The following is a 24477-nucleotide window of genomic DNA, read 5'->3' on the forward strand; positions in this document are numbered from 1 at the left end:
AATTTTCACCAGTACTTTTAATTGTATTGGGTTTTAGAAGAGGAAGGAGGGCTAGGTGTCATGGATGGGGGGAATACTGAAGTAAAGCCAATTTATTAGTATATCAATAGAACTAAAAGAATGGGGTTTTGGCTTACTGAGACATGGTTTAAGAGAACAAGCCAAGGATGAAATATGTCCCATGAGGGTTGGGAAGTACACGTTTTCTGGGCAAGCTTGCTAATCTGATTTTTGTTTTGATACTTTAAAATGAAAATGGGGAGGAGAAAAGGACCAGATAAAAGTATAAAACATATTATTAAGAGAAATGGATAGAACATAAAAAGACTGACAAAAGAGGTTCAGCATTCACAGAGGTTGATAGTGTAAAGACAGCCCTTATATCCTCAGCTGTTTGTATAACTGAAGTATGAGGGAGAATTAAAGAAGATGGAAAGGTAGATTTTTTTTTTTTTTTAAAGAAATTACCTACTAGGGGCACCTTGGCAGTTCAGTCGGTTAAGCGTCCGACTCTTGATTTTAGCTCAGGTCATGATCTCATGGTTCATGAGATCGAGCCCTGCATCAGGCTCTGTGCTGACACTGCGGGGCCTGCTTGGGATTCTCTCTCTTCCCCTCTCTCTCTGTCCCTCCCCTTGCTCGTTCTCTGTCTCTCTTAAAATAAGAAAGTATACTTAAAATAAATAATGACAGAACTGCAGCCTGTCTTGATGAGGAAGCAAAGTAGCAATCTAAAGAACCCAAGGTACCTGTACAAGAGGCTCTACGATGAAAAGAGGGACACCGAGGGATCTGATAGCCTGGCTCTGTAGTCTATACCTGATTATTCTGAGCAAGACTGTTCTTGCTGCCCAGGAACATGCTTGGTCCCCATGGGCATAGGGCCAGGTCACTTACCCAGGGCTCTGCAGTCCCTCCCCTATCACTACTAGGGGAGATGATGGTAAAAAAGGGACAGGCCTACAGTTCAAAAGAGATGATGGAGTGTTAAGAGATGACAGAAAAATAATAGACCTCTTAAGTCTTCCTCCCAACTTTGCCATGAAGAGGAACTACTTTCTCACTGAAAAGTCTGAACAAACCCTCGTAAGAGGGAACTGAGAGGGGAAGGATACTAAAGGAGAGCTTTTCTACCTAGTATTTATTCTAGGTGCCTATTTCTCACTTACCCAGTTAGCTGAAGACCTGAATGCTCACTGAAGACTTGCTGAATAAACAGTAAACAGACACATCCTCCTCACATACAAGACCTATGCTACCTCTTAGCAGACACTCGTTCCTTTTATGATTCTAGGATTTGAAGCATTCTTAGACCACAAACATTTTACACTATTGGAGGTTTAGGAAAGATCTACAAATTAAGAATACAGAGTGAAAACTGATAGATAATTAGTAATTTTTGGTTGAGAAAAAAAAATTACTTGTTCCTCTGAATTATGAACTAGAAAATCAGCTCAAAGGAATCAATAAACTTTTCTTCTTGTTGAGTTATATCAACAAGCTCTTCAAAACCTTATCAGTTACACACTTAATTTTTTTTAAGTTTATTATTTATTTTTGAGAGAGAGAGAGAGAGAGAGAGAGAATGAGTTCAAGGGGCAGAGAGAGAGGGAGAGAGAATCCAAAGCAGGCTCTGAGCTGTCAGCACAGAGCCTGACGTGGGGCTGGAACCCACAAACCATGAGATCATGCATGACCTGAGCCAAGTCAGACACTTAACCGACTGAGCCACCCAGAGGCCCCTCAATTACACCCTTTCTTTTGGATCAGAAATGAAAGCTAAGCATGAAAATATACAACGGAGTCATAATATATGTACATTTACCTTATAGAAATCCAGCTGTATGCTCTTAACAAAAGGAGAAAAATAATTTTAGAATGTAGGTGATTTCATTATGAATGATAATACATATGTAGAATATGACATTACGGGGTAATTTTGACTACATGTAATTAAGATATGATCGCTCCTTGGGAAGTATTTCCTTCTACTGTTGCTAGAGTCAAGATAATTAAAACCAATTTACAAATATTTGCTAGATACAAACCTATAGATTTCAACATTCTTGTTCTTTTGTCTAGCGAGTTTGGAGGCACTTGCTTCTCCGGCCACAATTATAGTGTTGTTTTCCGTGACGACACCAGCACACACGGTTCCCAAACCCTCTCCATACTTGGGAGATGAAATGAAATAGGTCTTCCGTGAAGCGGGATCATAACAAAAACTGGCCTCCCCATAGTTCCTGTGTCTTGACCTGATTCCTGAAGAATTGTTGCCAATGCAAAGCAAAAGACTAGTAGTCTCCATGCCATAACGGAGATTTAGAGAGTGCTGCTGGGGTGTCTTGATGGCTTTGAATGCGTTTTGAATGATGTCAATGCAAGCTGCATCACACAGAAGCATTGTGTTCCTTTTTAGGGCTTGTCTTAAAAAAGAAGGATTTATAAGTTCCAATCTGACCTGCTTCAAAAGCTCAACAAGATGTTCTGTGCGCAATTCTTGGTTATGATTTACCCATCTCAGGACTAAGTCCAGGATGCTCTCCTCCCTGGATATGTTCAAGTCATCTGATTTAATAAGCGTCAGAAATTGGTGTGCTCCAATTTCTAGTATTTCTTCATGTAAGCTCACCTCAGCAAAGTGCTGATATAAATATTTCTTCGATTGATCGGATAAATCTTCAGCTCCAATCTGCTTTGCAAAATAATAGATACCTACACAGTTCGAGGCATCCATATGGTCCATCATGTATTTTTGACACACACTAAAGATTTCTTCCATCTGCATAAAGTAGGCAGCCATAGCTACGGTCTGTACATTGGCATTGTTGATCTCCAAAGCCGCATTGTACATGTAGTTCAGTATCACTGACACACTTTCTGCTGTAATGTCATGAAGTATGACTTCCCTTTGAGTACATTCAAGCAGTCCACAAGTGAACATAGCTTTGAAATAAGGACTAAATGCAGCCAGGACCAGCCTGTGGCAAGGAAATTTCTCCCCTTCTGCTATGAGTACTACGTCAATCATTTCTGCTAATTCTTTCATGTTCTTAACTTTATTCAGTAAATTCAAGCTATGTTGGTATTTTTCTTTTCCCTCAGCCTTGAACTCCATGATACACTTTTCAATGTTTCTAAGTAAGTCTTCTTTAAATTTAGCTTGATTCTTGTGGGGCTATTTGCATGTCTGATTACTCACAAAGCAGAGATGTCCTGTAACACTCCTGAGGGAGAGAAAAGAATGTTTTCTTGTAAGAAAAAAATTCTCTGTAATTTAAATATGGAGCATTAGTACTAAGAAGTATTTGTAAATAAATATTATCCATTCCAAACAGAGTTTAAGACAACCACTTTTGTGTCTAAAAATAATGCCATTGATTGCATAAACAGTAAATTATTAACTACTAACAACATTAACCTAATCAGCAGCAGAGATTTTTCTAGGAGGGCTGGAAAGTCCTCCCTTCCAAGGTGAATGGAGAGAGAGGTGATAAGCTGGCATGTTTTGCAGATACATTTCCAGTTACCAAATACAGCTGGCCGGCAAGCAAAGGAGGCAGGGGCATCAGGTAGCCTTCTCTCTGAGGAGATGCATCATTGAAAATGTTATGCGCACCCTCCCAAAGAAACACACCCACATGTTTAATGGCCACAAAACCATACAGGATGGCTGAGAAAAGAAGTCCATTAAAGTTCTGTGCAAACTTTTGCTACGGGGCAAACAACTCAAAACAGTGCTTTGCAAAGCACAACCAAATGTCTACTGACCTGAGAATTTACAATACTTGAAACTTAGAACTAACTCATCCTAAACTTAGAAAGGACCCCAGAGCCAGCCTGTGTCTCTTTCCCCACTCCTTGCTCAGCTTCTCTTGGTTCCTGACTTCCTCATGGTGTAGATGGACTCACTTCCACCCTTAAAAAGCACTGGTCTAATCAGAAGTCTCTTTAAGCTCGTCTTCACCTTGCCCAGAGGAATGGTAACAGGGTATTTCAAGGGAGTTAAAGAGCTGTTTGGATTTAAAGAAGGGCATTCTAGAGTGAGCAACCCTCACGCGAAGAGCAGATCTCCAGGCCCCATCACCCTCTGTAGTTCTTACTTGGCTATTAGCTGTAAGCAATAAGAATAAATGATGGTAGGAAAGTCAGTGTTAGGAGTTAAGAGAGGAAGAGAGGTGATTATTTCAATCACGTGAAAGCATAATTTGTCAGCTATAGAGGTTGTAAATTTTCTACATTTCTGTAATCCTATCAAATCTCGATGAGATTTCTCCATCTCCATTCTCACTGTGTCTCAATGAGCAGTGGCACTTGTTTCAGTGTTGAATGAAAGTTCATTTCAGGAAACAAGTGTTAGGCATGACAGGAATGTTTAAGTATGTAATGGCAACTATAAGACCTAAAAATCACTGCACTGGAGTGTGTGGAATTATAACAACCAGCCAATCTAAGAGTCTGCACAGACTTCAAATAGGAGTAAAGCCCTCTTTGCCAGATTTTCCAGCATTAATGGCTCAGCTTGATTTCAATAAAAGCTTAAGGCTTTCTTTGTGAGGCCTTGCAGGTTAAAAGTGAACCTCTGCTTTTTACTTTCATTTGTTTTAGATTTTACAAAGAGAATCCAATTATCGGTAATTAGGAGGTCATCATATTTCTGAGCTCTCCTACACCACATTATGGGTAGCCCAAATAATATTACGTGGGCTTCTTTGTACATAAACACATCAATTCACTTTACAGATGGCAGCTGTTACCTTGAGCTGAAAACCAGAAAAGTTTCCTCATAAGGAAATAAGTATTAGAAAATTTCTACTATTCCATCTGTAGGGATACATAAGAATCACTCAGAGGATAACCAATCCCAGTGCTGGAAAGCCAAGAGCAGTTTCCAGATAGGGTCACTAGATCTAGTATAATGCAGGCAGTTAAGACTCGTCAGTTTCTAAAGTGTTGACCTTGATGCTGCTAGGAAGAAACGAGATGCTGGGGACCCAAATATTATGACCATAACCCTAGGGTTTTGTATTTTTGAGGCAGGAACCAAACCACCCTTGTTGAATTTGGTGGCATAGGGCTATCTTAATAAAAACACAGGCAGCATTAGTTTCAAAGAGAGTTAAAAAATGGACTAACTAGTATAATATGTTTGTTTTCTTTATAAACATAGTAGTATCTTATAAATGACTTTACAGTGGACAATATTGGGTTTCCCCCAGCATCCCAACCTGCCTTCTCTTGGAGTCAATGGGGTAGGGCCACTGTGACTGGTTCAAGGATGGTGTGAGACCTGAGGTTGGCTTCATCAGTGTGAAGCTCACGTCTCTGGTTCGATGGTTGGAGGTGCCCATGTGTCATATAGATGAGAGGTCTGGACCGGCTACAGCCACGTCTCCATAAGCCAGCATGAGGACAAAGCTAATACAGGGAAGAAGGCAGAGAATAGAGAGTGACGGGTTCGAAACATGCTGTACATCTGTATTTTTCAGGTTTCAGTGACAAACCATTTCCTTTACTGTTTACGCTAGTTTGAACTGGGATTGCTGAACTGACACTCAAGAGTCCTTATGGTACAAGTGGCAGGTGCAAAAATATCAAGAAAAGGTTGCCTAACATGCTTGCAGTTGTATATGTTGTAAAATTTCACTTTCGTTATGTTCTTATGTTTTCTATTATTACATTGTCAAGTAAAAGAAAGATGGAAACTTCTAGCTATCTTCATTTCTTCATGACAGAAGACAACTATCACTAAGTCACTCTTCTGAGTTTACCTCTTCTCGTTAAATGGCCACAACATTTTACAGGTGCAGGAACGGAGTCTTGAACCCAGTTCCATCTGACTCCAAAGTCTGTACTCTTAACCATTCCCTCTTGTACAAGTGCAGACAAACTAGGGCCACAGACTAAATATTTCAGGCTCTGTAGGCTCTAGGGTCTCTGCGCAGCTCAACTCTGCCATTGTAATGCAAAAGCAGCCAGAACTGATACATAAACAAAGGAGCCTGGCTGTGTGCCAGTGAAATGTTTTAGGGCTATTGAAACTTGAATTTCATATATTTTCATGTGTCACGAAACATTCTTCTGATTTCAAAAAAAATTTTTTTTAATGTTTATTTATTTTTGAGAGTTAGAGACAGAGCATGAGTTGGGGAGGGACAGAGAGAGAGGGGGAGACACAGAATCTGAAACAGGTTCCAGGCTCTAAGCTGTCAGCACAGAGCCTGACACAGGGAGGGCTCCAACTCTGGAACAGTGAGATCATGACCTAGGCCACAGTTGGACGCTCAAACAGACTGAACCACCCAGGCACCCTAACATTCTTCTGATTTTTAAAAGCTATTTAAAATTATAAAATCCATTCTTAGCTTATGAGCTATACAAAAACAGGCCACAGGTCAATGACTCTTGCTCTACTGTTATAAATAAATCCATTTTCTAGATCATGAGTAGGACAATATCCCATCTGGGTGCCTATTCTCCACTTCTCTGCTTAAACCCAGCTGGGGAGTTTTGAGAAGGGTAATGGTCAGATCCCTATTTCAAAATGATCATCTGATTTTTCCCAAGGTCCCCAAAGAGAAATCAATTTCTTGCATAAATACTTTATTTGGATGCAGCTTGTCTGCCCCAAACATTGGCTTCAACAACAACAAACACTTTTAAAACAAAAATAACTGTTACAAACACTATGAAGAAACATTTATGAATTTTTTAGATGCATGTAAATATTTAAGTACCCCCTCCTTCCAATTGCCTTTTACACACCTCCTGAAATATGCTCTAAATTTCTATGGATTTATAGACCAAATGAATTTGCTGATGGAAACCCTGAAAAATACCCAAGCAGTTAAACTCACCACCATATTTCAAAGACATTCTCAGCATTGTTTCCCGTATGTATAAGGTGTAGAGAAGATACTGGCATTGCAGTGAGATAGCTTTGAAGGGACACCAGTCCTGGCTTTGCATCTGTTTGGATACTTGCTATAATCCTAAAATTATTTAACCTTTGAAAGCCTTGGTTTGTTCATCTGTATAATGGGCATAATGTACATAAATAAGGTAGTTAGGTTAGTTCTTGGCATCCAAGTGCTCAATAAATGGAAATTACTGTTATTTTACGGTAGTATAGCAGGGTGCAGCTCAGAGGCTAGAAACGTGGGCTTTGGCTGGGATTACTGAGGCCTGGGTTTGAATCCCTGCTCTACTATCTAGTGACATGAGCAAGTTTCTTAAGGCTCGTTCAGTCTTTTAACTGGAGATTAGCTTTGAGAATTATATAATAGTCGGGAGAATTAAATAAGGTCATGCATTTATAATATGTAATTTGCTTGGTAAAATCTGCTCGGTAAAGCTGAAGTAGGATATACCTGTACAAATAATTTTCTAATAATAACGATGTTTGGGTCCATATACAAACTGCTTGTGGGTACAGACACAGCTCATAAATAAAAGAGAGCTGACAGAAACTTTTTCTTGTAATGAGGGCAGAGAGGGCATTCTCCTTTCATCAGCAAAACAAAACTGTATAAATGTTCTCAATGATATCAATGGGAAGTTATTCTCTGCTCCAATTTATAGAAGACTGAACTGGTGCATTCATATTAATAGTACCCATAATAACAGAGAAAAATGAGTAGCAAAGATAAATACAAATCACAAGAATAATGCCTAATTACTCTGCAAATCCAAAATGCAGTTATACCCGTGTCCAGTATACTTAGTTTTGAGAGATGGACTGCTACAAATTTTAATGCGGCATAAAAATGTTAATTTAAACTGCCAATGATTTGCTTTTATGTTTGATTTTATAATCTTTACATTACCTTTTCCTAAATAACAAATGATACATGACCTTCTTCCATGTGTTGAAGTCAAAACTAGTTTAAATTTAATAGTAGCACTGTTTGAAATGGTAAAACTTTGGAAATAACCGAAATATCGATTAATGTGAGAACGGTAGTACATTCCTTCAAGAGAATACTGCACAACATAAACAAAGAACTTCTCTGTGAGTTTGAAATTACATCAAAATAAAAAGTTAAAAATGTTATATACATACAACTGTGGTGGACTATAAAGAAATGAAGGGTAATTATAAAACAGACCAAATTCAGGATAGGGTTGCCTTCAGGAAGTGCGAAGGAGGGGATACATTGGAGAATGGCACAGCACGTGTCACCGTGAGCACCGCATAATGTATGAAACTGTCCAATGTCTACGTTGTACACCTGAAACTATTATAACATTGTAGGTCAAATATACTTCAATAATAAGGATTAACAAAATTTTTCCTGAGCTTCTTTTCACCGCCAGCACTCCTTGTTCAAACATTATGAGGTCCTTCACAGTCTGGCATCTCCCAACCTTTCCTGCTTCATCTCCTGGCTTTCCTTCCGTATACTTCTCAATCTTTCAGTAGTACCGAACCACTAACAATTCTGATGCAACTTGTATCCTCTTCTGGGCTGCATGTCTGTATAGCTTCCCTAGTCTCTAGGGATGTGTGGAGCATTTATCAAGCCCCTCCATGACTCTCATTTCCAGGATTTCCCTGGAAGATCCCTATTAACTTTTTGGCTAATTCTCTTGTCTGCTGCTATCCTGACCAAGACTAAAAGCTCAGCTTAGGAGAGATGCAGCCTTTTCCCATTTGTCACTGTGAGTGTGGGTTTCCCACCCTTCACTCCCAAACATGTCAGCCGCCCCCCCCCCCCCCCCCCCCACCGCCCCGGTCAAACAGAGATGCTAGTTTTCATAGGTAGCCCAGTTTGGTAGAAGCATCGGGCTGAATCAAGTGGGGCGGGAAATTGGGGCAGCTCAGGCAAGAGATCTGGAATATCCTTCTCCCCCTTCCATCTGTTCCACCTGAAAAAATACAAGTGGCTCTTCAAAATTTAGCTCAGACATCGCTTCCTCCTTGCTCCTGCCTTGAACACAGTGATTGTTGCACTGTTGTACTGCAATTTATTTATGCAATTGTCTGCCTCCCCTTTCAATAATGAGCACATTGAGAAAGAGGGCTCATGTTTTAATCATTTCCATATTCTTAACCTCTGTCCCCAATGATGCCTGGTGCATTAGAGTCGCTCAATTAAGGTCTCTGCAATTTTATGAATGTTTTGCTTAGTCCTAAATTGTAAGTTCACGATAACCTTTTATCCTTCTGGTTTTATATATATTATTAAACCACTACCTGGAAGATTTTGTTTCTACATTTAAAAGTTGTGCCTGATTCTTCAAGTTGCTAACCTATTGTCCAAGTCAAGCAAACAACCCAGAATCATTAACTTGATTTCCTTGCCTAGAACGTGATGCACTGTGACACCCACTTCTCACTTCTAATTTTGTTACCATGTGCTCTCAGGAATTTGGCCCCAATTTCTAGAGAACTGAAGCCGAGATCACAAATTACCTGCTCAAAGACTTTTTTTTTTGCAAATTAATTGTCAACAGGCAAAACTGACACATTGCAGCATCTATTGAAAACAATGGAAGATATGGCAACAGTGGGCCAGCCCTTCATTCCCATGGCGACAATGGGGTGCAGGACCTGAGTCGTCCGTTGCCACCTCTCAGATGGCACTTCTACTCTCCGGTCCGCAGCCCCCATTATCCTTTTATTGGGACCGGAGTGTCTGTCTTCATTTATAATTCTCCTCACGCTGTTGCCTTTCTCCTCCGGCCTTTTTAGTTATCCTACAGCCACTTATTTGTGACCCCAGGCTTTCACCATTCCACCCCCACACATTACTTTGCCTCAGCATCACAACAAGGTGCAGACACTGGTAGAAAATGGCTCAGAATACCCGCACCACCCTAAATGCACTCTGAGTCTCCCACTAGTAGGGAAAAACACCTGGTTCACTTAATAGCAATAATCCATCCCACACACTTGGGTGTTTAAGAACGGCCAGGCATATGAGTGATAAAGCTAAATAGGACACGTTTCCTTTTGGCTTTCCTTTGAGGAGTTCACAGTTTTGCGTTCTCTGGGCACTTTATACTTTTCAAAGTGCTTTAATGTGCATTATACAGTAGCTCATTAGTTCCTGTTAAGAATCACGTCGGGGGGAGGGGGGGGGGACGCAGGGCAATTATATTCCTGGCTTTCAAGTTAAGAGAGTTGCCTGGGGATACTTTTGATACTTACAGAAGCTTTTTAAAGTGCCAGGCACTATTCAAGGCTCCAGGCAGACAAGCAGGAACGAGAGAGACGGAAGTGTCCCTACCTTTACGGAGCTTGCAGTCTAGGGAGGGAGGCAAACAACGTAGATAATTCAGAGAATGATGCTGCCAGGACAATGGATGCTGTGACATTAAGGAGGGGAGAGACCCCTGGCTGGGCAAAGACGGTCTCGTTGGGAAGCGAATGCTGGGCTGAGCTGTGAAGGCAGTAGCTGGCCCCCAGGCCACCGGAGGGAAGCGCAGAAGGCCCCGCAAGTGCCAAGGGCCCGGAGGTTGCCCCCAAGTCCGGCCTGGCCCTTAGAGCCGAGATAAGGCCCTCGAGAGGCGCCCCTGTTTCCTCTGTCACTGTTACTTACTTACGAGCTGCCGCCCCCCCGGCTTGAGGCACGGCCCCCACTGGCTCCGCAGAGGCCGCAGCGATGGCGCCGCGACCTGGCCCTGTGGCCGCGTGGACCGAGCCAGATGGGCTGGGGCGGGGCGGCCAGCGGGCTTGGCCGGCGGGCTTGCCCGGCAGGCACTGCCCAATATGGGCCTGTGCGGGCCCAGCGATATAAATAGACGGCGCTGGGAGCCCCGGGGACCGACGGCCGGCACCCTGCGGAGGGGGAGGGAGGGCGCTGGCAGCTCCTCTAAAGTGACAGGTGCCCGCCCTGGCCCTCGGGATGGGCCGCTCTGCGCCTGCGCGGGCCGTCCGCGAGGCTCCGCGACGGCAATCCGCTGGCCCCGCCTCGGGCCGCTCTGCGCCTGCGCGGGTCTTCCCGCGCCGGCCCGCGTGCCAGGGCGGCTGAAGGTCTGCCAGGACTGGGCGAGGTAAAGAGAACCCGGAGACGGAATTTTTATAAATGACACATCTCTCCGTTTAATCTCTTAAGAAAATGCAAAACGACCCAAATCCACTATGTGTGGGCTCACTGAATGTGGGTAGGGAGTAGGGTTGCCAGAAAAAATACCGGCTGCCCAGTTAACTGTAAATTTTAGATTCTCAACCAACAGTTTTTAAGTATATGTCCCAAATACTGCTTGTGGGTTTTGTTGTTCTTGTTCTTGTTCTGTGTTCTGTGCTTTTATTTGCTACATCTGGCAAGTCTACCTGGAGACCAGGAGCTCCGTGACCTTGGGCCTCAAGTGGGAGGTCCCCTAGAAGCCTGAGAAAAGACTCATTAGTTATGCCCAGGTTTGGGGTAGTGCAGGAAGGAGGAATGTTCCCTGGAGGCAGCTGTTAACAGAATATTTACTGTGTGGATAAGGCAGTAGTATGAGGTCAGCCAGTTGAGAACAAAACAAAATTTGTTTTTGGTGGTAATAACACAAAGTTGTTATCTTACACAAATTTATTTCTTGTAGTTCTGGAGGTCAGAAGTCCAGAATGGGTCTCTCTAAGAGCTAAAAGCAGTGTCTGTAGGGCTATACTTTTTTTTGGAGGCTCTAGGGGAGAATCTGTTTTCTTGGCTTTCCAGCTTCTGTTAATTGTACTCATTCTCTCTGTAGCTCACGGCCCCATCCTCTGTCTTCAAAGCCGGAAACAGAGTTGAGTGTTTCCCAGGTTGCACTTTGCACTAACTCTTCTGCATCTCTCCTCAGTTTTTTGTGTTTGTTTGTTTTTTTACTTAAATTATGGTTGGTTAAATATGCATAAATGTTTCCATTTTAACTATTATTTATACATAAATTTACATATATACATATATTATACAATACATATATACGTATATTATACAATAAACATACATATAAATTTCACCATTTTAACTATTTTTAAGTGTGTAATTCCGTGGCATTAAATACATTCACAGTGGTGTGCAGCCATCTCCACTAGCCATTTCCAGAATTTTTTCATCAGAAAGAAAAAAAGTTTCCCAGGCAGAAACTCTATACCCATTAAACAGTAACTCCCCATTCTCACCCTTGCTCCCCTGCTCCCCTTCTCCCCCCCCCAGCACCTGGAGACCTCTATTACATTTTATGTCTCTATGAATTTGCCTATTTCAGGTACTTCATATAAATAGAATCATGCAGTATTTGTCCTTATGAGTCTGGCTTATTTCAGTTAGCATAATGTCCTCAAGGTTTATCCATGTAATAGCCTGTATCAGTATTTCATTCTTTTTAAAGTTGAATATTCCAGTGTGCGTGTGTGTGTACATGTGCCATATTTAAAACAAAACACATTTCATGTTGGTAAGTAAAATTCCTTAAAACATTGTAGAAGCTCATGTCAATCCTTTCATGCATTTGTAGTTACATGTACGCATTATAGCTTTTTGATAAAACTCCTCTCTCTAGATCTCTTGACCTGATAGCCCCATTAGGTCCTTCTACACCTGATTCTATTCCTGCTTTTGGTTTTGTTTACCAGATGATTATGCTAAGCTAATGAATCTTTTTTGGCTTGCTCTGAAGACCCTGTTTGATTTCCTACGTGGCTATTTTATTTCATCTGTTTCATTGGTCTCTAGAGGAAGTGAGTCATGGTGTGAAGGGCTAGGGCTTCCGGTCCATTAAGAGGCTAAGTTGGAAGCTGGGCTCTCAGGGACTTTAGCTGATTTTCAGATGATTTTCCAGATGATTAACGAAGGACTAATATTATGAAATATGCTGATTAACCAAAAACTTATTTTAAGGAACATACTTCTTGAATAGATTACATATTACTATTTACTCAGCAGTGACTTACTGCTTCATTTTCAGCCTTCAATTTCTTACAGTGTTGAGTTGCTTTCCAGTATTCCTTTGGGCATATTTTGCCATTTTGGTTTAATTTATTCCTCCTTAAGGCTAATCTACCAGTGTCTGGCTGTCTTTTATTGTGATTTGCCTCTGGGCAGCTTTTTCTTAATAGAGAAGTCATTTTTTTTTTAATTTTTTAATGTTTATTTATTTTTGAGAGAAAGAGAGAGAGAGACAGAGCATGAGTGGTGGAGGGGCAGAGAGAGAGAGGGGGAGATACAGAATCCAAAGCAGGCTCCAGACTCTGAGCTGTCAGCACAGAGCCCAACACAGGGCTTGAACTCTCAAACTGTGAGATCATGACCTGAGCCGAAGTCGGATGCCTAACCGACTGAGCCACCCAGGCACCCTGAGAAGTCACTTTTCTCCCTACATATCCAGTCCCATGACATCTCCACCTGTTAAAGGAAAAGTACATACATCTGAACTATTCCTGACACAGCACACTGGTTCCTATCTTGAACTATATCTATGATTTCGCTCGATCAGTTCCTCGATTAGAGGAAACCATTCTTCTAAGTGAAAAAAATGAACAACCAACCAGATTATTTAAAACTTAATCTGTCCTCCAAAACAGCCTGCCACGGAATGATGAATGGGTACATACCAGTGTACCCGTTCATGGATCAGTTTTCTTTTCCTTTCCATGTCTTCATTCTTACTTTCCTGCTGTAGTTCTTTTGCTGTATCTTCCCATCCGTGGAGTGATATTTTTGAAATATTACCTGTTTCTTCCCACCTCCTTCCTTCAGCATATATCCTTGTGATGCTTTGCTTCTCGATGCCATTTCAAAAAGTTAAAACTGCTCTAGGCTTATTGCCTCCTGTGGGTGGAGAAATCAGGACCTCAGAAAACCTAGAGGGAGGGAAATTAAAGAAACGCCGCCTTCTGATTCCAGAAGCCTAGGCTCTTTCAAGAAAGGAATGAGTTCTTAGAAGGAAACCTAAATTATGTTAATGGATCTTCTTCCCATACCCCTTTTCCCAACTGAGAAGCAGGGAGGTCTCTGGAGGAGAAGTTATAAAGAAGACCCATGCCCTGTTCTGCCGGACTAAGTGTGGGGAGGTTTGTGAGATCTGAGAAGACAGGGAACTGATGTCTCCTTCATCGAGAAGGGCTGTCGGGGGTCAGCCAGAACCCAAAGAGAGGAAATGACTCCATAGCATCTTGGATAGCAAGGGCTTAGGTAACCCTTCCAGAGACCTGCATATCCCCCAGGCCCCAGTGGTGGAGAGAGCCATTGAACCAGAGAGGCCCATGCAGACAGGTACATGGAGACTCTTGCAAGACCGAGGACCTAGGGGCAGTCGACCTCTCCATGGGTCAGTATGGATAGATGACAGATATGGAGCGTGGGAAGGCACGCCCCTTGGCCTGACTCTAGTGCATTGGTTAGACACCCCTGTGCCCCAGAACTTAGATGGGACTCTGGGGAAAGGGAAGGTTTGGCCATCCTGGGAGCATGGGAACTTCAACTAGAATGTGTTGGCACTAATAAAGTAGTGTTTGACCCATACTGTAGTTTGTGGACCGTAGCAACGGAGACACAAAGTCTGGTGCAGGAAAACGAGCAACAGCAGAAGTGGTTTGTCACCCTCTGAGGGATGGAATGCACAGAACCTCAAGATCGTTGTTTTTGTTTTGTTTTAAGTTGATTTATTTTTCCAGAGAAAGAGAGAGCATGCACACGAGCAGAGGAGGGGCAGATAGAGAGGGAGAGAGAATCCCAAGCAGGCTCCACACTCAGCACAGAGCCCAGTGCAGGGCTTGATCCCGTGAACTGTGAAATCATGACCTGAGCCGAAATCAAGCATCAGATGCTCAACCGACTGAGCCGTCCAGGAGCCCCTAGAGATTATACATTCAACTTTAGTTTTCGCGAGCAGCAAAGAGCAACTTGAAAGGCAGAGCTAAGAAACAGGACCCAGAGTTATCGCTACCGTATCACACTGTTGACATAGGTCTTGTCTGTGGCTGGTTCCCTTCTCATCCCGAATGTTAGCCCCCTGAGGCCAGGCAGTAGGCCTGTCTCCTTCACTGGTGGATCCTCAGCACCTGAAAAAGTGTCTGGCACAAAGTTGGTGTTCAGTACTTATTTGTACAGTGAAGGAACACATGAGCAGGTCAGAGCAGTTGAGGTGCAGGTGGTGGAATTCAGTTTGGCTAGGTTGGGAGTGCCCCTGAATCGGGCTTGGATGTTAGAACGCTGGGGTGGTGGGGGGGGAGGGCAGTGTGTCCCAGGGCAACAGTCAGAAGAAATGCTCCTGTCACCTGCTGCTCTGCCCCATGAGGGGACAGACTCAGAAACTTCCACAGCTTGCCTCACACTCTCCCTTGACACAGGACCTGGATTCACCTCGAGGTGACTCGACTCACCTCCACCTCCAAGTGTCCTGTGGGTGCCACTGATTGACAGAAGCCAGGTCACCTGTCCACACCCTGGCTTCAAGGCAGTCTAAGAAATGGAATTTTAAGAAAAAGGAATTTTGGGGCGCCTGGGTGGCTCCATCAGCTAAGCATCTGACTCTTGGTTTCAGCCCAGGTTGTGCTCTCACAGTTCATGAGTTCAAGCCCTACATCGAGCTCTGTGCTGACAGCGCAGAGCCTGCTTGGGATTTTCTCTCTCCTCTCTCTGCCCCTCCCCAACTCGTTCCCTCTCACTCTCTCAAAATAAATAAATAAACTTTACAAAAAATATATTTTTTTGTACTTTCCAGTTCTTATAGTTGGAGGGTTGGGACACATGTTGCCACACCTCATCCTGAGGTCTGTGAGCTGTGAGGAACTTAGCCACCACCCCCGAGAGGGCCTAGAGGGCTGGAGGTAAGTGTGTGTGTGTGGGGTGGGGGGGACGGGGTATTCACCCCTGCAGCTTCAGGCTCAGCACCTGTAGGTGTGGGAGGGCGGGGTCCCGGGCAGTTGCCATCATCTTATTGTCTTTACTGGCTGTTTGGGTCTGAAGGACTCAGCGCATTGTTGCCTGTGGCTGTCACATGGTGCCATCCTATAGAACTTCACACTGTAGCAGGTGTATACACCTGTCATATTTTCCCATCAAGCCCACAAGCTCCCAGAGGCCAAGGGCTCTGTCCTGTTCACCTTTGTGGCACATTCACATGCCTGCCTCAGGCCCTCCAGAGAACAGATGGTCAGGGGATGTTTACTGATTGGGGTGACTGAGAGGTGAAGCTGGTAAGTGAGAGGAAAGTGGGGCTGGGGATGGGACACCCGGTATCCTAACCTGGCACTGCTTCTGAAGGCCTCATGGCCTCATGTAACGCAGACTCTTGGAGGATAATAATAGGCAAAGTGATAATTCATCTGCCTCTCACAGATTATGTGGAGGATAAATGAGGAGAACTAACAGATGTGAACAAGGGCTTTCATAAACGATGAAGTGACTCCACGTCATTTTCCCTAATGAGGCATGTGTTCTTAAATGGAAATTCCCTTCTCCAAAGATCTTGAAAATGAGACAGAAATCCATTTCTTCCCAATAATATTTATTGCATCCTGTCTTGAGGCAGAGATCGGACCGTATTTCTTTTGGAGGCTCTTCTGCTTTAAGAATCCATCACAGGGAAGCATGGGGAATGGAGTTAGCTACCTCCTAAGCCCTGCTTCCCCACTTCTTTGATGATAAACCATGCTCAGACAGTCCAGCCTTCAGCCTGCAGGTGTTCGAGGCTGCGTGCTAAATCTAATAGATTTGAGGGGTTTTGACAGGTCATGAACTCTCTGAAAACCACATTTCCCTCTCTGTATCCCAATATTATTTCATTTTCCCCAGCAATGAAATCCTCAAATCCTGAGTATATGAATAATCAAATCTTGCTGTTTTAGGCAGACTCCTAAGTGGTTTCTTAACACAAGCATGACCAATTGTGATTGTTGGTTCCATTATTATGTAGTGACCACTATTTATACCATGTGTAAGTTAAGGTCTGTAGAGATTTAGCCACTCTAACAAAGAATTTGAATGATAGTTCCCTAAAGAAGAAGGAAGTTAATTTTTCTTTCATGCCTAATTACAGGTAGTAAAGAAGCAAATAGGGCAGTGTGTTAGGCTACAATAAACAGGGCTCAACATTTCATGGCTTAACATAATAGGAATTATCCTTTGCTTATGCAAAATTCTAGGCATGTATTCAGATCATCAAGGTAGCTGTCTTTCATCTAGTGGTTCTGGGACCCTGGCTGGTGGCAGCACTGCCGAGGGCCCCTGGGTGTTCATCTCCTGGCCAGCCAGAAGGGAAAGGATGAGGAAGAGGGTACATAGCAGGTTTGTGGATCAGGCCTCAGAGGGGCAACTCTCACACCTGTTCACATCCCCTTGGAAAGGATTTTGGCGCATAGCCATCTGTCACGGACCAACTGGAAGTGGAGACACTGAGTGCAAACCAGAACTTGTAAGAGCAGGACATTAGTTCCTCCAGATATTTGGAAAATGGAGTTCTGCGTTAGAACCATTTGGGAAATGCTGCGTTCCATGTCCCTTGTTGAAGAGTCAGAATGCAGGATGAAAGGTCCTGATGAATCCTGCAGTAAAGATGCAAAGCATTTCCTTAAGCGTTCTTGACTCTGGATCTACAGTGTGAATATGGGTCTGCGTATGATGCATGCTGAGACCCTGTGGGGCACACCTGGGAAACAGGACCTCAGGGTAAGTTAGGAATATGTCCAGATAGAAGCTGTAAGTCGAGACAAAGGCAAGAACCGAGAGACACCCTTGGAAAGGGGGGAGATTCCAAGTGTCGGAGGGGTCAAGGCAAGGAGGTGGGAAGGAACTGGGAATTAAAGTAGCACAAACACCTCCCAGCCTCCCAGACCCGCTACAGACAGCTGTAAAGGAAATGACAGAGTGCTGTCGCTCCCAGAAGTCACGGCTGTCTCCTGCCTGGCGCTCTCGCTGCTGGGGCTCTGACTCCGTCCCCAGCAGGAGGTGGTGCCCTGATTTGTGGGTCTTGTGAGCCTTGCACTTTGCATAATGCCTCCTACCTGGTTCTCTTTTAATCCTTGCGCCATCCAGGAGCCTGTATGGGGAATGACAGGGTGGTGCCCCCTGCCGGTGAGGGAGCCGGCTGCGGAACCCTGCCCCCTAATTCTGTATCTGTTACACTAGCTGTCTCATCATCATCCTACTGATTATTCTCCCTTTGCAGCTTTAGATGGTCCCCAGGTGTGAGAAGAGGGTCTCATGTTGTCTTTTCCTGATAGAGTTGAACAGAGCAAGGCTTTGTGGCACTTTGCTAGAGATCCTCCCCCCCCACCTCTACTGTTAGGGGTTGAATTGTGTCTTCCTAATTCATACGTGGGAGTCCTAACTCCCTGGCAACTCAGAATGTGATCTTATTTGAGATAGAGTCTATACAGAGGTAATCAAGTTAAATGAGGTCATTAGAGTGGGTCCTAATCCAATATGACTGGCATCCTTATCGAAAGGGGAGACTTGGACACAGGGAGGTAGCCCCTCAAAAGTGAAAACCACCATTGACAAGGCAAGGCAAGAGGGCTAAATAGACCCAGTTCACATTGACTGCTAGAGCACACAGTCTCTTCTAAATGTTCATAGCCCATCTATTTGAAGATTCATTCCAGGATTTCCCCGAGGATCAAGTTCATCAGTCCGTAATGATCCTCACCCACTTTGTATAGACCCTGCTAAACAGACCCTGCCCTGTGTGCCCTCAGAAGGAACCTGCTGCCCCTGCCATCACCTTAATCTTGGACTACTAGTCCCCAGCACTGTGAGAAGGTAAATTTCTGCTGTTTAAGCCACTCGTATGTGGTGCTTTGTTACAGCAGCCCTGGGAGACTAATTTTCCACCTCCGCCCCAAGCAGGTTGTGTCTATATTGTGAGTAGTGGTGGTCAGGTTGCTGTAAAAATGCTCTCTGGGGTTTTTTGTCTTCTTATCCATGAAGGTATTATGGACAACTTAGTCAAAAACTTCGCCTACGTAGGGATACACTGTGCTGGTGATCATTTCTTTAATTTACTTTGGAAAGGAAAATGAGGTTAGCTTGACCTAATTTGCGTATATTTATTTATTTATTTATTTATTTATTTTTGGGGGGGAGTTCACATTGACTGCTAGAGCACACAGTCTCTTCTAAATGTTCATAGCCCATCTATTTGAAGATTCATTCCAGGATTTCCCCGAGGATCAAGTTCATCAGTCCGTAATGATCCTCATCCACTTTGTATCAATTGCAACACTTGCCTATCAGGAGACTTACCAGCTCTGAGTTCCTTTAGGTGGTTGGATTCTCTTGTCCTACTGGCTCTCCTGTCTTGGGGACCCTTCTCTTTCTCCTCTCATTTTGAAAGAATTTCAAACATACAAAACCATTTCAAGAATATTACAATAAATTCTCAATGTATCTTTCACCTAGGTTCACCAGTTACTAACTTTTTGCCACACTTACTTTCTCTCTCTCTCTCTCTATGTATATGTAATATATATATTTATGATCTATATATGTATATATATGTATTTATATACTTATAATTTATATATATACATATTTAATTTTACTTTTATTTCACATATATTGTGTTCTGAATATTTGAGAGTAAACTCCAGATATTGTGACCCATTACCCTTAAACACATACACATAATTTTAAGAACAGGAATATTATTTTACATATCCATGGTGTGATTGATTTTCAAAATCAGGAAGTTTAATGTCAATAACAAAACTTTTATTGTACCTACAATCTGTACTAACTTTATGCCTAAGCCCTCATATCACCCCTTATACAATTTTCACAGTGCATTTGTTGTCATATCTTTTCTCCTTCCTTTAATCTGCTTCTGCGGAAGCAGAACATTTCCTCAGCTTTCCTTTGCCTTTCATGACCTTGACCGTTTTGAAAAGTTCAGGGCAGTTATTTCATAGAGTCATTCCAGTTTGGGTATGTCTAATGTTTTCTCCTGCTCAGACTCCAGTTGTGCACTTTGCCATATATAGGTTCGTTTTAAGACCATTCCCTTCCTGGGGCACCTGGGTGGTTCAGTCGGTTAAGCCTCCCACTTTGGCTCGGGTCACGATCTTGCAGTTCGTACCCCATGTGGGGCTCTGTGCTGACAGCTCGGAGCCTGGAGCCTGCTTCGGATTCTGTGTCTCCCTCTCTCTCTCTGCCCCTCCTCAGCTCATGCTCTGTCTCTCTCTCAAAAAGAAACAGACATTTAAAAAAATTAAAAACAAAAAAGACCATTCTCTTTACTGAGGAAGATTTGAAGAAAAATAATAGTTGCGTGTAGTAGTTCTTTCTTCTATTATTAATCTGTTTTCATGACTTTTCCCTTATTCCAGAACTTCCCCTCCTTTGTTCTCATTGCCAACATGGTTGTAAAAGTCTTTTGTGATGCCATTAATAATTTTCACTGAAATCAAACCAAATAAAGTCTCCATCTTCATGACTTCATGTTGGAGGTACAAAGTGGTTTTGCTTTCCCTGTCTGGGTTTGAATCCTCATTCTATTATTCCTCTGTTGCCTCTTCTTGGACAAGTTTTCCTAACATCCTTGAACTTGAGTTTCCATACATATAAAAATGGTGAATTTAAGCACTCAGCTTGCAAGACTATTGAACTGAAGAAGGTAACACAGGAAGTGACAAGCACATGGCACATAGTATGTGTAAAATGCTATTTCTGATTTTCCTTTCCTTCCTTCTCCTGGCTGCAGGTGATGCCTTGTATCTATCCCTGGTGTAGTATATGCCCTCGCGCACCACCAAGACCCCCCATTCAGCGCAGAGCTACATTCCACCGACTGAGTGCTGGCTGCTGAGGACCCATAGCTCAGTCCCCTCCAGAGGAGGTTTCCCCCCTCCCTAAGGGCAGCGATTGGTTGTTGAGGGTATACAAAGGCCCTCAGTTTGGGACAGATCTGAAGAGCCTTCCCAGACCCAGAGCTTCCCATGGGTTACTTGTCTTTCAAGAGGCAGCCTCTGACCTTAGATTTAAATTTAGGTCATTCATTTGGGAAAAAAAGTTACTGAAAAATATACCTATTATAAATATTCAACCAATACAGAAAAGTTCAAAGGAGTGAGTAAAACTCACCCAAACTCCCAATAGTTTGGTGTCTTTCCATCCATCAAGATGCATGTGTGTGTGAGAGTGTGGGCAGTGCATTTTATACAAATGAGATTATGCACTACGTGCTATGCTATAATCATGCCAGAGACCGCTGGTCTTTCCATATCCAGCCTCTTCTCCTCCTATAGTAATGTCATTTAGGCACATGACTTCCTAGAATAAAGATGTCGTCTCCCAGTCTCCCTGGCCGCTGGGTACAGTCATATGACTTCTGGCCAATGGCACGTGAAAGATAATGAGGTGGGCAACTTCTGGGTCAGGTCCTCAAGGAGGAAGGGACATGGCTGCCTCTTGTCCCTTTTTCCTTCCAACTGATGACAGTATAAAGGGCTTTTAGCAAAAACCAGCAGACCCCGTTATGTCTCGATGGACTCACTTAACATTTTATATGTTGAAGGGAGTCTAGGTGGCTCAGTCGGTTGAGTGTCTGACTCTTGAATTCAGCTCAGGTCATGATCCCGGGGTCATTGGATTGAGCACCATGTTGGGCTGTGTGAAGCCTGCTTGGGATTCTCTCTCTCCCTCTCTCTCTGCTTTTCCCCCACTCATGCATGTCCTCTCTCTCTCTCTAAATAAAAATAATAATAATAATTAAAAAAAGGTTATATGTTAACTTCATTTTGTTTTGGTAGTTGAGGTTTAGATCTGGTGTGGGAACCAAGAAGTTGCACTGTGCCAAGACTAACTTTGAGATGTCTATGAGACGCCCAGCTGGAGATTTCAAGGATGCCATTAGATATGTCAGTCTGGTCCCTCATAGGAAAGAACTTTCTTTCCATCTTTTACCTTTAAGCTCAGAAAATTACACGCTCAAGGGGTGCCTGGGTGGCTCAGTTGGTTAAGCTGACTTCGGCTCGAGTCATGATCTCGTGGTTCATGGGTTCTGTGCTGACAGCTCAGAGCCTGGAGCATGCTTCCAATTCTGTGTCGCCCTCTCTCTGTCTCTGCTCCTCCGCTGCTTGTGCTCTCTCTCTCAGAAATGAATAAACGTTAAAAAAAAATTTTTTTTTAAAGCAACTTCTTTCATCCCATTTCAAGAGTTTTTATGAATAATTTTATGAGTTTTTATGAATAATTTTATTTTCTTTTAATGTTTTTTCAGGTTCAGTGTTTAAAAAGGGTTTTTTTTATTTATGAAAGTATTATATTCAATAACAAAAATCAAGAAAATACAAAACATTATGAAGAAGGAAATAAAGATCAACATGGTTAATGTTTTGGTTATATCCTTCCATGCAGAATTTGTAATATTGACAGAAAAATTTTTTTTTCCCCTTGTGTGAGATTTTTATTTTTGTTTATGGTACATTTTACTAGAGAAATTTAAAGTTGTTATGTAATCAAATGTATCAGTCTTCTCTTTTTTGGGCCTCTGGGATTCATACACTTAGAAGACCCCTCCCCTGAAACACACACCAAAAGATTATAAAAACGTTCTCCTGCTGTATTTTCTAGTCGCCTTTTTGTCTTTGTTTTTTACACTTACAGCTTAATACATCTGGGATTGATCATGGATAAAGGAGAGTGTTCATTTTTGCCCTCAGCGATGCAGTAGTTTTCCTACCGCCATTTATTAATAATTCATTTCTTTCTCCCTAATTTGAAATGCTACCTCAGCCATAAACTAAACTTCCCTCTGTCATTGAATCACTCTCTCAACTTTCTTTTCCCTCTCTTCATTTCAGATTTCTGCCTCCGCCTGTAGCGTTACCACTCTGTTCTAATGGTTGTATCTTTAGACTACGGTTTACCACCAGCAAGGGCAAATGCCCCTTTATTACATTAAAAAAAAAATTCTTGGCTTTCCTTGCCCATCTATCCATCTTTTTTCTCTTTTGAAAACATTGTTTACAGAAAATTTCATGTAAGCATAGTGAACTAATTCGTTGTACCCCAAGGAATAACAACAACAGAAGCCTTTTGGCCAGCATTGCTGTAGACAACAACACCATGCACTTGTTTAGATAATAGACACACTGTTTGCCAAAAGGAATCACATTTCTTTCTCTGATGCTTTGACAATTTATAAACACGTCAATAACATGGATTGCAACTTTTGGTGTCTGCTTGGTATGGTGCCCAGAGCGTACCAGAATACATGTGACTGCTTTTCACTGGTGTTCCTTTTGTATCAGTTTTCTTTTTCTCTTTTTCTTTTCTGGCAGTTGGAAGTATTGTGAGGAATTTCATTGTGCAGACAGCTTTTTGAACCTCTAATAATTTTCTTCTGATAGATTCTTAGAAATGGGATTTCTTGGGCAAAAGGAGTATATCCTTTTTTGGGCAGGGGTTTTATAATATTTTGTAGTTTTTTTTTTTTTTTAGTTTTCATCTTGATTCTAGTTAGTGAACATACAGTGTTGCATTAGTTTCAGGTGTACAATATAGTATAGTGATTCAGCACTTCGACCCATCACCTGGTGCTCATCACAACAAGTGCACTCCTGAATTCCCATCATCCATTTAACCCATCCCTCTACCCACCTCCCCTCTGGTCACCATCAGTTTGTTCTCTATAGTTCTCTATAGTTAAGAGTCTTTTAATTGGTTTCTCTCTCTCTCTCTCTTTACCCCCTTTGCTCATTTGTTTTGTTTCTTAATTTCCACATATGAGTGAAATCATACAGTATTTATCTTTCTCTGACATATACCCTCAAGCTCCATCCATGTCATGGCAAATGGCAAGATTTCATTCTTTTTTATGGCTAAGTAATATTTGTTGTGTGTATGTGTGTGTATATATACCACATCTTCTTTATCCATTCATCAGCTGATGGACACTTGGGCTGCTTCCATATCTTGGTTACTGTAAATAATGCTGTAATAAACATCAGGGTGCCTGTATCCCTTTGAATGAGTATCTTTGTATTCTTTGAGTAAACACCAAGTAGTGCAATTACAGGATTGTAGGGTAGTTCTATTTTTACTTTTTTGAGGAACCTCCATATGGTTTTCCAGAGTGGCTGCACCAGTTTGCATTCCCACCAACAGTGCGTGAGGGTTCCTTTTTCTCCACATCCTTGTAAACACCTGTTGTTTCTTGTGTTGCGTTTAGCCATTCTGACAGGTGTGAGGTGATATCTCATTGTAGTTTTGATTTGCATTTCCCTAATGATGAGTGATGATGAGCATCTTTTCATGTGTCTGTTGGCCATCTGGATGTCTGCTTTGGAGAAATGTCTTTTCATATCTTCTGTCCATCTTTAAATCACATAATTTTGTTTTGAGGTTGAGATATATAAGCTCATTTCAGATACCCTTTATTGGATATGTCATTTGTGAATATCTTCTCCCATTCCATAGGTTTCCTTTCAGTTTTATTGTTTCCTTCGCTGTGCAGAAGCTTTTTATTTTGATGGAGTCCCAATAATTTATTTTGCTTTTGTTTCTCTTGCCTCAGGAGACATATCTAGAAAAAAAGTTGCTATGGCCAATGTCAAAGAAGTTACTA

At 42.4% G+C, this 24477-nt stretch overlaps 1 protein-coding gene across 3 annotated transcripts in view; it reads right to left on the minus strand.

Annotated features, from left to right (window-relative positions):
• KBTBD12 (kelch repeat and BTB domain containing 12) overlaps positions 1-10796 on the minus strand; it is a 77454-nt gene extending 66658 nt beyond the window's left edge. The window contains exons 1-2 of one of the 3 annotated variants that reach the window (XM_043588280.1): positions 10545-10796; positions 2049-3227 (exon numbers count right to left, since the gene is read on the minus strand). In XM_043588280.1, coding sequence (XP_043444215.1) covers positions 2049-3118 — 1070 coding nt within the window. In that variant the 5' untranslated portion in view covers positions 3119-3227; positions 10545-10796. The other 2 variants (XM_043588281.1, XM_043588279.1) reach the window with 2 other exon arrangements.
• Positions 10797-24477: the final 13681 nt, after the last annotated feature.

This window comes from Prionailurus bengalensis, chromosome A2, assembly GCF_016509475.1.
Source record: "Prionailurus bengalensis isolate Pbe53 chromosome A2, Fcat_Pben_1.1_paternal_pri, whole genome shotgun sequence".
In the NCBI taxonomy this organism is placed as follows: domain Eukaryota; kingdom Metazoa; phylum Chordata; class Mammalia; order Carnivora; family Felidae; genus Prionailurus; species Prionailurus bengalensis.